This window comes from Bombus bifarius, unplaced genomic scaffold (genome assembly GCF_011952205.1).
Source record: "Bombus bifarius isolate JDL3187 unplaced genomic scaffold, Bbif_JDL3187 scf7180000007990, whole genome shotgun sequence".
NCBI classification, from domain to species: domain Eukaryota; kingdom Metazoa; phylum Arthropoda; class Insecta; order Hymenoptera; family Apidae; genus Bombus; species Bombus bifarius.
In genome coordinates, this window is record NW_022884371.1 from 2,220,051 (window position 1) to 2,236,662 (window position 16,612).

Sequence of the window (16,612 nt, forward strand, 5' to 3'; positions counted from 1 at the left end):
TAATTGCTTTTTGCAATGAACAGTGCGAGCAGCTGGCGTTTTCGGTACAATTATAAGAGATTGTAAAGGCGCGGCTGCAAACAGAGAAATAGGTTTCTTTGGTTCGCGGCCTTAAGATTCGTGTTCTTGAAAAATTAATTATTCGATCGGAGCCTTGGAAATTTTTGTTCTTCGACAGGCTGGGTGTGGCTCGAATGATCTACTGTAGATTGTGAATATGTAGGAGACGGTTGAGAACTTGGTTATTTAAAGTTATAATGCATGTTTTTCATTATAAAATCAGTCAGTTCAGAAGAATGACGCGAGCGAGAAGTTTACGTAGGAAATATTTAAATCCTTCTTTGAATCTTTAATTTCGCAACGATGAAGATTTCTCGCAATGAGAATCGATTCTTGGAATCTAAAAATTTATTTCTATACAAACAACGATATACGTATACGTGTCTTTTAATCTTATCGACTTTATTAAGATGTAATCTGTAAAAAAATTGAACGTTATTCGTATATTCCGGTACTGGAATTAAGACATTTCCAGAAAATGAAGTTGGGTAGATTGGTTCGTAGCGTCGTTAATCAGGCATTCAATTCAATACATCTTACTCGTATCGAGATATTAGATCTTTCGAGCTCAGATTGCCAGCGAGGCAACAAGTATTTTCCTCACCCTGCCAGTTTATCACTCAGACAAAAGCTATTTAACCCTCTATAACGTTATGTGACTGGCGAGATATCGTATTTCATCGGTACACGATTATATTAGCATCGAATGATTTATTTGTAGCACTGCTGTTCACCAGATCTCAAGCTAATCTCTTAACGCCTCGATTATAAATACAATTATGAGAACGAAACAGAATTGAATTTTCCTAGCTGTACTTATATTAAATCTCCTGCTGTTCGTATTGTTAATTCAAAATTAATATATCAATATAGTAACTTTCTTTATCTTAATAGATTTCTCTTTACAAAATTTTCTAAGCAAATAGAATACTGAGTCGCGAAAATTCATATTTTCCTTATTCTTATTATATATTCTTCATGGAAACGCAATGCGGTTGCAAATTTTTCACCGACAGTATACGTGTCACACGAGATGTTAAGTAATCACTTACGCTCTTTTCTCGTTGCTATAAACAATTACAGTTACAGAGAATTAAATCCAAATTTATGAGCAATGAAATCAGACTCACGTGGACCAGAGTTCATGAGTGGGTGGTAGTTTGACGTCCGCGGTGCTCTTCTCCGGGATTTTGTAGTACTCGTAGACGTACGAAGCTGCTGGATCATCGCCGTGGCTCGCAACGGCCGACACTTGGTGCTGTTGTTGGAGATTGAGCATCGCCGCGGTCGCTACCGAGAGCGGATGCTCGCAGTAGGTCCGCCAGTCGCCCTCCATACCCTGCACCTGCACCTGCACGGCAGCAACCCTCTTGTGTACTTCTGGATCGGCGCCCTCGGCGCCGCTCTGCAGGGACTGCGCCGCCTGCGCTGCCGCCTCTTCCGCCCCCAGCTCTTCCTCTTCCTCTGTGTCACGCTGCCCGGCCACGTAGCCCGATTGCTGTTGCTGAGAATTCTCGTCTACACCGCTCGTGTCCTCCTCGCCGCGGCTTCGACGTCTGTAAATCCAAAAGTTCGTTTCTTTCTAAAAATTTCGCACGATTGTAATATAGAACATTTATACATAGAAAGTAAGTCTTCCGGATAAACGAAATATAAAATGAAGTTTGAATTTGTTTTATGGGCTTTCCACGTAAATGTTACGTTCGATAGCTCATCCGTATCAACGATAAATCATGTAATCTTTCGTTAGGTATTCGAATCGTCAGAGTTTTCGATAGACTTCTTCGTTGTGTTATTATGAGAAGATTGGTCCGCTTGATGATCGAGTAAAATACGAATGGTACAAATTACCAATATTAATAATGTTTTGTAATAAAACGAGCTCCTATAGAAGACGACTGATCGTGCTATTCGACGTCGATTATAAAAACTATGCAACAACAGAAGCCTGTCATTAACCTTAATTCATTAACGCCATTAGCTGGTAAATTATCGTGCGAAAGGTTCGAACCTCGATTACAATCCTACAAACACACACGATCGTTTTCTTCGTCCGGCATAGTTCAACGTCAAAGTACCTTTTCCTCGACATCGCAAGCGTCTACATTTTCCAACATCCATGCGAATACCTTTCGCTCGAACATTTCCGCGTGTCTCCAGTACGTTCAGAAACGTTTGATGGAGTACCTAGACGGTAGCCGAGAAGCGCGGTTAATCCGCGAGAAGTCTCGACAAGGCGATTCTCCGTGGATTTCCTGGAAGATCTCCTGCCGATGAATTCGCCGTGCAATAAACTGTTAGAAACGAGCGACGGTCTTGCGGCGATTAATCGCCGCTGGTCCGTCGAATTTATCAATTAACTATAATCGCGATGCGTTAAGACTCGCTGATGATTCCTCAATCTGGCAATGGCCACCAGGACGCGAGGCCACCTTCTTGCCACACACGCACGCAGCGATAATTTATCGTTTGTCGCGTCGCGATATCTAATCGCCTCTTAGAAGGTTTGCACGCGCGTAAGCTCGACCAACTAGCTGGATATTTGTCAGCGAGATTACTTCGTTTCCGGTGGGGACGATGCTCGGTTTTCCGGCTAGGTCGCGATTTAATCAACCAGAAAATTTTTCGCAAGCATGGATGAAGGGTAGATGGATAAAAATTGCTTGATATCGAAGAGGACGAAGTGAACAGAATTTTCGATATATTTAGATCGGCGTTCAAGGAACACGGAACACGACGCTGGATGCGTACGGCTGTGTTGCCAAGATGCGAGAGGAAAGACGCAGAATCGAAAACATGTAAAAAGAACGGAGGATTGAAAAAGAATTTAAATGTCGAGAATTTAAAGACGAGATAGCATGGATCGAACTAACATAAAAAAGTTTCCAACACGAATCAACGATTGGAACGATACAAGAAACTGAACATCCAAGAAACCGAATTTTGAATCTATTTATACGAATAAAAAACATGGATCGTAATAAGCGACGAAAAATTCACGAAAGATCAGGCAGATCAAGCGGTTGATATCCAAATCTCGGCTCCATTTAGATTCCTCAGAGCGCTAAAGATGAAAAAAGAAAATAATGAAAAAAAGATACACGACGCCGGATGCACGCAGATGCCTCGAACACGAACGAAGAGACGCGGGATCGAGAGGAAGGATGAAGGAAGCTTGGAGAAGGGTGAGAAGCAGAGAGGGGCATCTTTATATACATACACGCACGAAGATTAATTATTATAAACCCCTGCCTTTTGCCTACAGTCATCAATTTATACTCCTCTCGTGGATCCCAATTCCAAACCCAATCCCGAACCCGTGAGCCTCGCGCACGAAATAAAGGCTCATCCTCTCTAATTTATGCATGTCGAATCAATCTCCCTCTTCCTTTTTTCTTTTCTTTACACTCCCCTTATCCTCCATTTCTTTCCCACCTCTCGTTTCCACCACTTCGATCCTTTCCTCGTCCCTCTATCTAACTTGGCCGCGTTCTCGATCGCTGCTGTTCGCGCACCTGGGGCCAAACCAGGTCGAACGCGGCGGACCAAGCCATCCCGATAATGAGGGGTCCGCGTTATCCTGTGCAAATATTTTCCTCGGCGTCTGTTTGCACAGGCGCGGCGAGGATCGGGCGCGAATACGCGAGATTCGATGGATGGGTTGCTTCGCGTTTGAATTATAATGCTCGACAGTCGGGGTAATCAGTTCATTCGTGATCATCTGAGTGGATACTTCTCGGTAGGGAATGGGCAAACAGAATATCCTGGATGAACCGCATTTCGTCTTTTGGTCGACGGTTTCGCAAGTTGGAAGATTCTCGGTACGAAAGCTGTAGTTTTAATGGGCGATACGACATCGATCGGTTGACTCGAGTTAGTGAAATATTTGCCAACTTGTCGCATCGTAAATAGACTGCAGATAATTACGTCACTATGATTACGCGCGTTGTAAAATTGGCCAGCAGTGAACGTGTTGAAAGATAATAAAATCGTGCAGGAACTCCTTTCGCAAGGAAAATTTATTAACATTAGTAAAACGAGAAAGCGATCGTAATTGTGGTTTCTAAAAGAAGTCTGTAGCGGCACAGGAGTCAATGGAAGATTCGAATCGAGAATGACTCATATTGTTGTGCCTTGGAGTGTCAACATTGTTTTGGTTTGCTAGGTTCAAAGATAAACGAACTCTGGACAAAATATTATCGCGGTTATTTGTAATCGTAAACCGGAGTTACATTCGAGCTTTTTATAATACCTCCTGTCGATACAAATAGACGAACGTGCTCTCTAGTACAGCGAATCACTATAGCGATCATTATAGCGAGTTATTATAACGAGTCATACAGTTGAATAGCGAGCGTAGAATTGAACAGTAGCACTGAACGAGCGATGATAACGACCGGTATACACTATCTCTGTACTTGTATTTAAAGTGATTTTAATATACACTGACTATTACAATTTTATCACTCGTCTCTTTAATAAACCAGACACGTATAATAATCCACCTCGTCTTTTTACACAACAGCCCATATCCGATATTTTGCAACAATGATGCAAACAAATACTTTGCATGTACAATTTTGTTCCATCATCCGAGGGAGCAACGTTTTCATCCAATTTCCTTCATCCAGCAAAGATAATCGAACGCCGATGGACGAATGACGACTATGCAAGACAAATTGTATCACAAGCAGGCGCAACGAGTAGTCTCGGCAAAAAGCGCGTAATCCTTCCTTCCTCGACGAGTCATATGCCTCTCTCATTCTCTCTAAATTTATTCTCAGCTCGGATCGATCTATTGGCGAGCGTCATTCGTCTCGGTTGATCGTTCTTGAGTACGAGAGAACGAAGAAGAAACGTTGAATGGAAAGGAGTCTCTGGAAGGCATCGTCCGGCCAGTATCCGTGGCTCGCGATCGTCAGAATGCATTATCGTGCTGTTGCATCCTCGTTCCTGCGCACCTACCTCAACGCGTAAATATTGCAGGTAGGTGGAACGCACCGTGACGAGATAAAGAGGGACGCGCCACGCACAGACGCGTTTAATATTCCGTAGGAGTGTTGTCCACGCGACCCGAGAACCCACCCTGTTGCTCCCTCGTGTGCATTTCAATAAAGCCGCCTCCGCCCGGGATACACGCTCGTTCAACTGAACGTCCAGTTTGCTTGGCGGCTGGTTCTCCACGCATTCTTGTCGCCCTTTCATCTTATATTTCTCTCAGACTTTCACTTCACTGTGTCTTTGCATATCACGCGTGTTTCTGAATTTGGAAAGAGTCTTGCGCGGCTTGAAAGTAGCGAAAGTGATGGATGTTTGGACGAACAGGATGTCTTGCGAGTGTAGATCGCATATCGTATTAGATTGAATTTATTATGTGGTTGAATTCACGTGGCATCGTTCGATCGATGAAGCAACGTGCTTACGTTTGACAGGGCTTGACGTGGTTCGGTAATGTCGAGAAGCGGTGACAGAAACGATTCAGACCGACGATCATGTTAGTCTTGGATCGTGGAATAGAGATGCAGGTGGTTTGGGAAATGGTGATGTCGTGGATGTAACGTTTCGTGAGTTTAGATCGAAGACTGTGTTGGATTTATGTTGAATAGGGTTTGAAGCGGTTTGTAGTGGTTGTTTCCACGGTCATTGTTAAGTTTGAAAAAAATATGTGTCAAGTATTTAGCTTTACCGGATACGACTCAAAGTATTTTACATTGTAGATAGGAGGCGATTCTTATGCAAAAATAATTGCTCGATCATAAAAGTGAGATAAATTAAGTTTCGAGGAAAATGTGGAAATAAAATTCTACAGCGGCAAAACATGTATCTTGGAACAAAACTTTGTCATCCAAGCTGTGATTTTCAAGACAAATGACTTTGGATATCTTTTATATAAAATTATTACAATGTGTTAAACCCATCGTAAAAATTTGGGAAGAATAATTTGGGTATGGCAAAAAACACATTGCGATAAAGAAACCATCGTTGTCCGATTTATGTAAGCTGTTGGAACGCTATAGTTGTATACACAACAAGAGAACAATAATCCTTCGCTGTTGCATTGAAATTGCACAGCGAGAGACTACTAAAAGATCATCTTATCATAAACAATCGTTAAATCTTCAACTTGAGCGTGACGTGGAAATGTCACGGTTCAAGAATATCGTAAAGCACTTTTTTACGAGGACAATCTCAGATTCAATATCGCGTTTGAGGTAGCAATTTTAGAATGTCAGAGAATGCCTCGAGTTACTGGAAAAATCGTGGGCAGTTAAACGAGCTGTGACAGTGACAGGAAAGGTGTGTTTCTAAGAAAGCCGAGCAACACCTTAGTATTCAAAGAGAAAATTATCCACCTTATTAACCCATTATCGTCGTTTAGCTTAATTGATTACAATTACGCGTCTCCACGGGTTGGAATTTAACAACCATTAAGAATGTCGTTTTCTAATGTACCTAATGGTGTGTCTATTCATTGAATTATCCATAGAAATTCACGCCTGTTTTCTTTTACATCTAATTATCATATGAGATTGTCTTTTCTACGTTATTTTCAATTTATTTCTTTCGGTAACGGTAACGTTCCGATCTCTCTGTTTCTCTAAAAGAAATTTCGTTTCCCTGATTTCTTCGTAGATAAAGAGTTTCATAATTTTTTTATTCGTCGGATAGTTATCTCAAAGAAATAAATAGAAAAACAGGGAAATAGAAACATTGAAAGGAAACTTCCTTATAGATTCGGAAGAACATAAAAGTGAATATCTCAGTATTTAAATAAATAACGAGTCTCGATTGGTAAACTGAGGTAAAATAGTTTCCCTGTAATATGGTGATAAATCTCACGCTCGGAATACTTTCTCTCGATAACAGTTTCACGGCTGCAAGGGATTACGGTTCCTACACTCGCGAGTTTCCAAGCACGAGCAATAATATCAGTCGCGTAAAAGCGTATCGATTCCAAAAGGAACTCCAGCAACGAGACGACCGTTTTCTCCATTCAATACTTCCTCGATTGTCTTGTAACCTCGATCCATAATCCGACGCGGGCCGATCGCTGGTGTTAATAAGATTTATAAAGGAGAAACGGTGAGAAGAATGCCGCGATCCTTTTTACCGATACGTATCTCGATTTAATGTCACCATTGCTCGCTCACACGTCCCTGTCGTTCTCGCTTCGGCCGCCAGCTTGGCTGCGGTATGCATACTAATTCTACAAATAAATCTATTTCTACGCGGCTCGAGGTCGTTGGTGTGAGGTCGAAGGGTGAATAAATTTCCTAGCGTGATTTTCTATGAAAAACAGCCACCATTCTTCCGATAGAATCCCTCGATTCAGGTGGAGTATAGCTTTTTTTTGCCGAATATAAAACAACATCGAGGGCGTCGATGAATGAGAGAATTTGCAGCGCTCGAACCTTCCAAGCGTCAGAGTAATTACATTATCGATATAATTACGCGAATCGTATACAATTTCCTCGGCAAAGAAACGTTTCGAAAATTCGAACAATCAATGACGAAACCTAAACGCAGTTCTCGGTTCACCAACAAAAACCACACTTCGAACGGCCTTCTTTCTGTAAGTCGGTCGATCGTAGAGGAAACAGGATATCGCGAGGAGTAATCCTCGCTGTTCCAGAGACTCGCGTGTCTCGTCGACATAAACGTGCCCACGTATTAGCTTCTGCCAGATAGAGAGACACTCTGGTTTTTCTGTTTTCGTGGCTGCTGGATGCTACCTCCGCCGGAAGTAACTGCTTACAGGTGGATGCACGAGAGCGAATTTCTTGTTATTCCGAGGAATAACAATGATATACGTAATATATGCTAGTCATATTAAAAAATCTAACAGGTTTATAAATACGAAACTTCTTTCTTTTTTTTTTGGACGGGGGAAGGAAAACACGAACTATTTTTTGCAAACCTGTAATAAATCTCACTCGAATAGCAAAGCGAGTTCGATTATTCAAGGACAGCGGAAAATAGCTGAATCGAAAGTAAAATAGTATTCACAGAGCGATACAGCCAGTTTCAAGCGTGAATTCATTACTGCTATTATCTGCTGGCCGACCTCGTCAAGGAACTCGTTCATTTGCCAACATTACGGCGCGCCAACGATCACCAATTCACTGTTATTACTTCTCCAATCTAGAAAAAAGACAAAATATCGCTACCGTTTTTCACCAATTCTCTTTGCTTCCTTTTGCACGATCAATCGCGCTACGAATCGTTCATTTGCCTCGGAGCCAGTGGCGGCCGATCATTTTCCGCACTACTTCATCGTTTTATGCTCCCTGAACACAACAGAAGCTCGAGCCACTTCGTCTCGCTCGATCGATCTTGTTGCGTTTTCATCGATGGTCCACGGTGATGTTGCAGTATGAAAACGACATAAGAATATGAAGAAAACGATTCTTCGTCCGTGACAAGGAACGCGTCTTTGTTCGTTAAGGTTTGTTTGTCGCAGAGCGAAACGAAGCTTCTGCGATCGATACGTTAAAACACCATTTATCAACTTTCCACCTCTTTCCTCGGAATTAACTGTTATCTTTTGTAGAATTTAGAGTTTGGTTTTTTAGTAATGTAAGTACCCAACAGATTCGAATTGGAAACGAAAGTCGAAGGTAGCGAAAAACTAATATTTCATTCAATTAGATGTATTAATTGGTTTATCGGTGGAATGTAAAGAGAGGAAAGATGCGACAGCGCGATTCTTGCACGACAACTATGCGAAGCACGCTGTTACAAACGTTGTTCTCGTTTTCATCCAGCAGATTTTTACGTGGGCAGACACGCGAGAGCGGAGATTTACGAGGCCATTGTTCGTTTGTTACGCAGAAGTAGCAAAGAACGCGAAATTCCGCGTTACTTAGAGAAGATTTAATTGCACGATTAATTGCACGCGTTCTCGCTGGTCTTAAAGCGTGCAAGATTCTAGGAACGAATTGTAATCGACTGTGCAATGGAAAAGTGCGAGAAATAGCCTTCGCGAGTTCAGCTAACCCCGCTGCGTTCTTTCGACCATTTTCCATTCAATCCTAATTTCCTAACGCTAAGAAACATATCAAGTTCGAACAAAACGCGCACAAAACATAAATTCGTATTGTCCTCCATGATCTTCTGCCTCAATTTTATGTTAGATATCTTCTTAAAACGTTACAAATCTCTGTTTTGTAAAATTAAAGCAAAGATCGGGATATAAACGTTCGAAGATCGCAGCGAGGTTGGTCGAACGTTGATCAAACGTAAAAAGCAACTGCGTTGCAACTTCTACTTTTCCATTTCTTCTCCTAAAACTATTAAAAATCCATCGCGCTGCATTTTACATTCTCCATTCTCTGTTCTCTATTTTCTACGATCATACACTCTCTTCAACCCTCGATGCGAAACCAACCCCGTCCCGGTAATAGGTTCGTCAGTGGCGTTCGACATGCTCGTAAAACTTTCGCCATGAAGCTTCACCGTGAAAATCGGTTTCCTCTATCGGTCAGAGTGACGTCGGGCGAAAGGAAGGGTTAACAGAGACACGGGGGTAGAAAGGTGTCGCGCGTTGACTTTGATGGATCGAAGATCCCTCTACCCCCGTTTTTGTTCGCTCTCCACCATCGGTATTTGTTCTTTCTTTCACCACGGATAAAACGGCGTATCTGACAGGTTACTCTCTCACGGTGTATAGTAACGTCTTCTGCGCTCGCGAGAGCACGCACCGGGAGTTTCAGTCCACACTCGCGCCACTTAGAGCCGCGAACTGTGCAGCTGCAATGACTCGTCGCTGAGGAAACTGGATCTCGCAACTTCCAACACAGCTCTTGTAATAAAGCGTTGAAATTTCACTTTTCTTCGATGCGTAGGGTTCGCGTGTTACTTTTGAGAGGGTCAAGGTTTGCTTGCGCCGTAAAAAGGCCGTGGCTGATGAATGTTGGATATTTGAGATTATAGAGTTCTGCAGGATGAACGCCACATATTTAATATTTTTGAATGTTTGATATTAATCGAATAGAGGAGAGAGAGAAAAAAGGTGTTGTTTAAGGAATGAGATTTGTTCGATGACGAGTTTAAGTAGTGTTATTGCGCTTAGAATTGAAGAGTAGGGAAAATATATGTCGCGTTGTGGAAGAACATAATACGAGTTTGCAGCTTAAATCGCGCACAGAATTCGAAATTGTATACCGAACAGAAATAAATGTAATGTATTCCTATCCATAAGATAGGGAGAGATGATAAATTGGAAACCTTGGAAAGGGTCATGCGTGGTTGTGGATCTAATTTTTCAAAAGTTAATTCCACGTTTATTAAATTGTAACATGATATATTCGTTCCACCTTCTTCGTTGATAATGAACGTAAAATAAGACGACTTTATATCGATATATCGATACGACATATTCTACCTACGTAACAAATTTTGATGCAGCTTACGATTAGAACAATAATAATTATCGTATCTTCGGCAAAAATCATTCTTTTCATTAAATTCAAACTAAGCTTCGCCAAGGGATTTACCGAGAAGTTTTCCCTATAAATTAGCCAGATGATCGCCTAGTCTGAATCCCTGGCCGTCACGCAACGCTCGACAAACTGAACGATAGTCTCGCGATCTATCCCATAGTAGCGGATGAAAAACGCGAACAAAACGCCTGCATATGTGCGTAGGACGCAGACAGAGGCTGGTCGACGATCCGGCTGTTGCACAGGCGCAACGAATTCAGTAATACGATCGCGGCAACGAAATATCAATAACCGTAAGATAATACCGCGGTGTAACGCGAATATCGGTGCACCGCGACGCGTGGTACTCATAATTTCGTCTTGACCGATGAAAATAGCCGGACGATCGCGAATATCTCGTAAATGTTCGACTATCAGCCATTTCGAATCGGACTTGTGTCGATTCTGAAGTATAAAAATAATTATGCAAACTGTGCTGTACACGTATTGTATGATATGATCATTGTGTAAGGTGAATGAATATTCTCATAGCAGAAGGACGCTAGAGATTATGTTCTGTTGTTGGTAAAGAATTTTTGTTTGTAAAAAGACGAAGATACTTCAACCTCTTGCGGTAAGAATCGCATTCCTCCGTATAAACTAACGTCTCTTTGGTCTGACGATGAGTGGTGCAACCTCCTCTGTATCTGTTTGATGAGCGATTGTTTTAGAGTAGTAAATCTCGACGTAGGCAGCAATGCGACAGCCGAAGGGCGGGCTCTGTCTCTCAGGAAGAGTTGAAAAGATTACAGAGTTTTCTACATGGAGCATTCACTCGGGTGGTATTATCGATATATTAATGTCCTTTCTTATTATTCGAACATTGTTGCCAATGTAGTATATGTTTCTTCGTGTAACGTATACTTGTCTCATTTGCAAAACATTTATCCAAGTACTTGAGTACCGAACAGTGTTACAAGCTATGTTTTATATATCATCATCTTATCTTTTATATATGCAATTCTAATAAGGTGAGAGTTATACTTCCAGGAAGTAAGCAGTAGAAATTAAAATTGGAATCTCGAGGAATTTACATTTTATTTTCGTTCTTCGGTAAAGGCAGAATTTAATAATAAATTGCAGATAATTGGCTTTCGATAGATTAATTTTCAAGGAATAAAAATTCCTAGAAAATATTCTTAGAACCACGCAAATCCATACCTAACATTCCTACTGTTCTAATAATCAAATTTTCGTACATTATCCAATTATCTTTTGCACATAATACCCAGTTTCCAAGAAAAAATATTTTACGGCAAAGGTTGCGTCTATCACAGAACCTGATGATTCGTCGTTTGCCAACAATCAAATTTTCAGACACCATTCGATCACCATCTAATGTACTGCGATTTTCAAGTAATCAGCTATTACAAAAATCTTCTTAGAAATACGTTCATCAATCTTCAACGTTCTTCCTCTTCCAACCCAATAACGACAATTACAACAAATCTCTCGGAACCACATTTGCCAACTTCAAACATTTTCCCTTTTCCAAATCCAACAACAATTACAGAAGCTTCTTGGAACCATATTTACCAATTTCCAACATTTTTTCTCTCGCAAACTCACCGACGAAAATTGCAAAATTCTCTCAGAATCACATTTAGCAATTTTCAACATTGTTCCAAGAAACATCACAAACCTAACAAGGACAATTACGAAGGTTTCTCAGAACAATGTTTATCAATTTACAATATCGTTTCTCTTGCAAATGCAACAACGAGAATTACAAAAAGCCTCTCGGAACCACATCTGCCAGTTTCAACCATTTTTCCTGTTCCAAATCCAACAACGACAATCACGAAAGTTGTCGGAATCGTATTATACCAATTTCGAATATTTTTCTTCTCGCAAACATTCTTGCTCTTGCAAACCTAACAACGACGCTCCACCGATACACCAAAGCGTGTTTAAAAGTGACTAGAAATGCAGCACTCTAGTTCACTCGGACTTTTCCTGCGGATATCGGATTAGGTAATGCGCGGAGGTGCACAATACAGGCCGTTATCTATCCTTTCAGCGTAGCTTGCTATCTGGCTCTCGTTTCAAGCTCTCTTCTTTCCTCCTTTATTCGCATATCTCGAAAAGGGTACGGACGTAGCTACCCAGCGTGACTCGCGATAGGATAAGCGTCACCCTGCACTTCCTACGCCGTTTGAAAATTAACTGGACAGGATGAGAACAATTAGCGTTGGCTTCGCGTAATCGCCAAGAACGCGACAAGATAAAGCGGACGACTGCCAGCTAACGGAACGACGAGTTTCGTGGTCGATTTTTCTTTTTTCCGTTTACCATCGCTCGATAGGTTAAATTGCAAAAAATCTAAGTGGCGAGTTATTTCGTGGGAAGATCGTGAGTCCTTTCGTGGGGGATCGAAGAGGAGAGAGGTCGGTCGTTGAGCCACGGAGATTGGAACGAAGGATCGGCATACTCGGTATCTAGCAGCTGCCCAGGTTAATTACAGGTAGTAATGAGAGATTAATCTGAATGCGAAAATGGAAACACGAATTAATCGGCTGAAGAGATTTACGGCCGGTTTGTGCGCCGTGTATTTAGGATTTATGGGGGAATCGTAAACGCGAGTTAGGGGATTTCCCTGTGGGATTCAATTATCGAAGATCTGGTCGCGCCAAGTGCCACCCGGCTTCTTCTCTTTCTTTTCCAAGAAACTTGGCATCTGTGTTTAAGCGTTCGTCAGTTGACTCGAAATTGATAGAAAAAGCGAGCATCTTCTAAGAAGAAAATAGAGGACTCGGTATTAATATGTATATAGTAACTTCAGGTTTCGAAGTAATCGTATCGAGTATCTTGCGGTTCTTGATGTATTCTGTCAGCGAAATATAATAGGTATCCGTGAATTGATTGGAAAATAATAAAAGAAAGAGCAGAATCGATATGAAAATAACGAGATTAAAAGTCGGAAATTATAATACATTGAATCATTATTATGTTAATATATCAATTTGGGATTTCAGACCAATCACGCTAAGTGACTTATTATACCTCCTTTTCATTACTCCGCTAGATTATTGGAATTTATATATAAATGTCTATTATCTGAATAGAAATTAGTAGAAAACGAAGACCAGAACGGAATTTCCTGTTAATATATGCTAACTCTGGAGCTCCGAAGAGTCGTAAAAAGGAGCAGCCAGCGTGATTGTCCGATTAACCGATTATCCAAGTGGTCCAAGCTACCGGCGGCGGATCAATTAACCCGTATAACGCAGGGTCGAATCTACCTCGTACGATGAATCGATGCGTCCTCCGTGATAACGCGCAAAAACTATTTTATAATACTCGGCCGATCGTCTCAATGGAGCTATCATTACAGAAACAAGAATCTCCACTTAACTCAATTTACCAGGAATACGATCGACAACGAGGAATATAGCCACGCAAAGACCTCCGATCGTATTGATTCAATTACATCGATATATCTCGACCGGACTTTGCGCTGTGTACCAAACGAAAGAATAGAGTCGTGGAAATCGAAGTTTGATCGCGATGTTAATATCCGAGCTGGCTGATAAATGTACGCGATTGCGAACATCGCGTCCTGACGAGCGAGAGATAAACACAGCCTTCTTTCTTGTGGAAAAATAGAGAATTTCGAGCGAGGAACGAGTTCCTTTTTGCTGCGTGCCTCCGCTAAACGTTATGCAAATCGGTCACGTGAGGCATTCATAGCCGATCCATTATGTCGCGGGTGACGTTTTCATCTAACGTTTGCGGTCTCCGCTCTTTCGTGCAACTAAATTGATATTTCTCGTGAAACTTTACGCGTACAGGACTTTTTGAGGCAATAATTTAAAGTAACATTAACGAATCGACGCGTTATGAGATATAGAATCGTGTTTTACTCGTGTTCTCCGCGGTTTTACAAAATGAAGCGTTCTAGAGGTACCGCGTTTAGTTAGTCAAAGAGGAAGCTTTACAATACGCATGCGGTAGCGTATTTTTCCAGTCAAGCTGACTCATGTTCTTGCGGTCTCGGTGATAATTTAGTTTCAGCTATTACAATCAATCTTCGGTCAATGGGAAATCTCTTATATGAAGAAGCGAAGGAAGTTGCGAGACAAGAACAATGTCGGTCATTTGCGTTATACCCAAAAAAATATTTCTATTCAGAAATACGTACGTCCGAACAATCTTCGATTATTCAGAAGGAAAGTGACGATAACAAAGACACGAAGGCTAATGTAATGCGACATTCGCCGAATCGAAGAAACATCGTAGAAGACAAGAAGCAGACTTCCTTCTCCTCTTTCGTATCACTTCCAACTTCGTTCCAAAGATCTTCTTCCTCCGACAAACTACTTCTCCCGTTTCAACGCGTACGATCTTCCTCTCTACTGACTCCTATTTCCCAACGAAACACGGAAGGACACCGTCGCCAGAGAGCCGTGACCCTCGGTGACTTTTCGCGCGTGCACGGAAGCGGATCGCTATTAAAGCCCGACAAGATACGTCAACGGGGGCACCCTGCTGCGCGAGAAGGTATCGAGCGTGCTCTGCGGTTCTGTCGGAGGCGCTGGACCGAGAGTGGAATCGTTCGACCTGGTGGAAGGGTCGACAAAGCAGCGGAAGGAAGAACGCGTGGAGAGAGAGAAAGAGACCGTGTATGTGTATAGAAAAGAAACGCGTCTCGCAACGGAGAATAGGCGCGAGAGAAGGTGCACAAGGAGGCGGGGATGCACCGATATGAAATATTCCCCGGAGTGTAACTCTATATTATTATCCTCTTTCACACCTCCCTGCACTTCTATGCGCGAGAGGAACCTTGGCACAATCAACGAGTGCCTCCTTTGTCTCTCATTGTCGCGGCGGCTCGTGCACACGAGCGCACGCGTACCAAAAAGCGTTACAGGGTCCTGCATCCCTCGGCAGCGAAGGCTCTCTATCGTACCCCACAGGTCGACCTGCTCTCTGGAATTAATTAGCTCCGACGTGGCCACTAATTAGCAAATCGAGTCTCGGGCGTGTTTCTCCGGACTCTCATCTTATACGATTGGAAAGCGACCAGCTTATGGTAGGCTCTCCTTCGTGGACTTTCACGTGGAAGGTTTCTTTCGCCACAGAGAATGATGCCCAAGAGTGGACTTTGTTTGGTATCGTGTACAGTTGCTCACGAAAGTTTTCGAACACACGTAGGAAGCTTTCGTGTTGCAATTTCGTACGCGTTGCTACTGCAACGAGATTCCATTGCCACGATTGTAGATGGTAAAATTTGAAAGGAACTTGAAAACGTTGGAAGCTACGAGATATTTCGTTCAAGTATATACTTCAGCAAGGGTCGTAAAAGTAGTCCAACAGTCGATTATACGTTGCATCGATAAGCCTTGACGTTCAATGACACTTATGCTTTTCGTATGCTTGAGATGACTGTTCACACCGTGTACTGATTTTTCTACCAAATATACATTTGCAGTGATATCTTGTATAATTCTGTATACGTTTTCAGACTGTCTTCAAATTTGACCAATATGATGGTGACAGTCGTATCTATAATGTTAATAAAATTTCAGAATGTTCTATATAACGTATAAAAGTTTTCCACGATAAGCTTTCAATTACTTTTGCGAGCCACTGCAGGTTCTATTGCCTCGCGAGATTACCGAGTTTCTTTCTATAGACGACCGTTTTTCTTTTTCTTCTCTTCTTTTTCATGTTTTAACATTCAGATGGGTTTTTCTTTCGACCGTTTTTTGTGCGAATTCGCTCGTTGCTTTTTTCGAGACGCGCCTGCTTGGCTAGGGCGAAGATCGGGATTGTGGAAGGAGTTATCTAGATGGACGTTTCTGCGACCGAGTTTCCGAGCTAATTCGCCTCGACTGGCAGATAACGGCGAAGCGCGGTTTATTCGCGGATGTTTTGCTGGAAAAATATTAACAAGCTCGCAGGTGGGGGGAGGGGGGGGGGGAGAACAACGCGAATCTAATTAAGAATACGAGAACTGAATTTCTCGAAACTGGTTCCTGAGGACCTATTAGACCACCGACAGGACGCTTCCTCGCGACTGTACGACTTCCAGTGAAGTCCAGTGAAATCGAGTGAAGCTCGATGAAAAC

The 16,612-nt window shown here is 42.1% G+C and overlaps 1 protein-coding gene across 4 annotated transcripts in view; it reads right to left on the reverse strand.

Moving 5' to 3' along the window:
- Positions 1–16,612, reverse strand: part of LOC117205353 (protein grainyhead) — a 162,081-nt gene that overhangs the window by 48,800 nt on the left and 96,669 nt on the right. For all 4 annotated transcript variants that reach the window (XM_033443667.1, XM_033443666.1, XM_033443669.1 and 1 more), the window contains exon 4: positions 1,191–1,616. In XM_033443667.1, the coding sequence (XP_033299558.1) occupies positions 1,191–1,616 (426 nt within the window). The remainder of the gene's footprint in view (positions 1–1,190; positions 1,617–16,612) is intronic.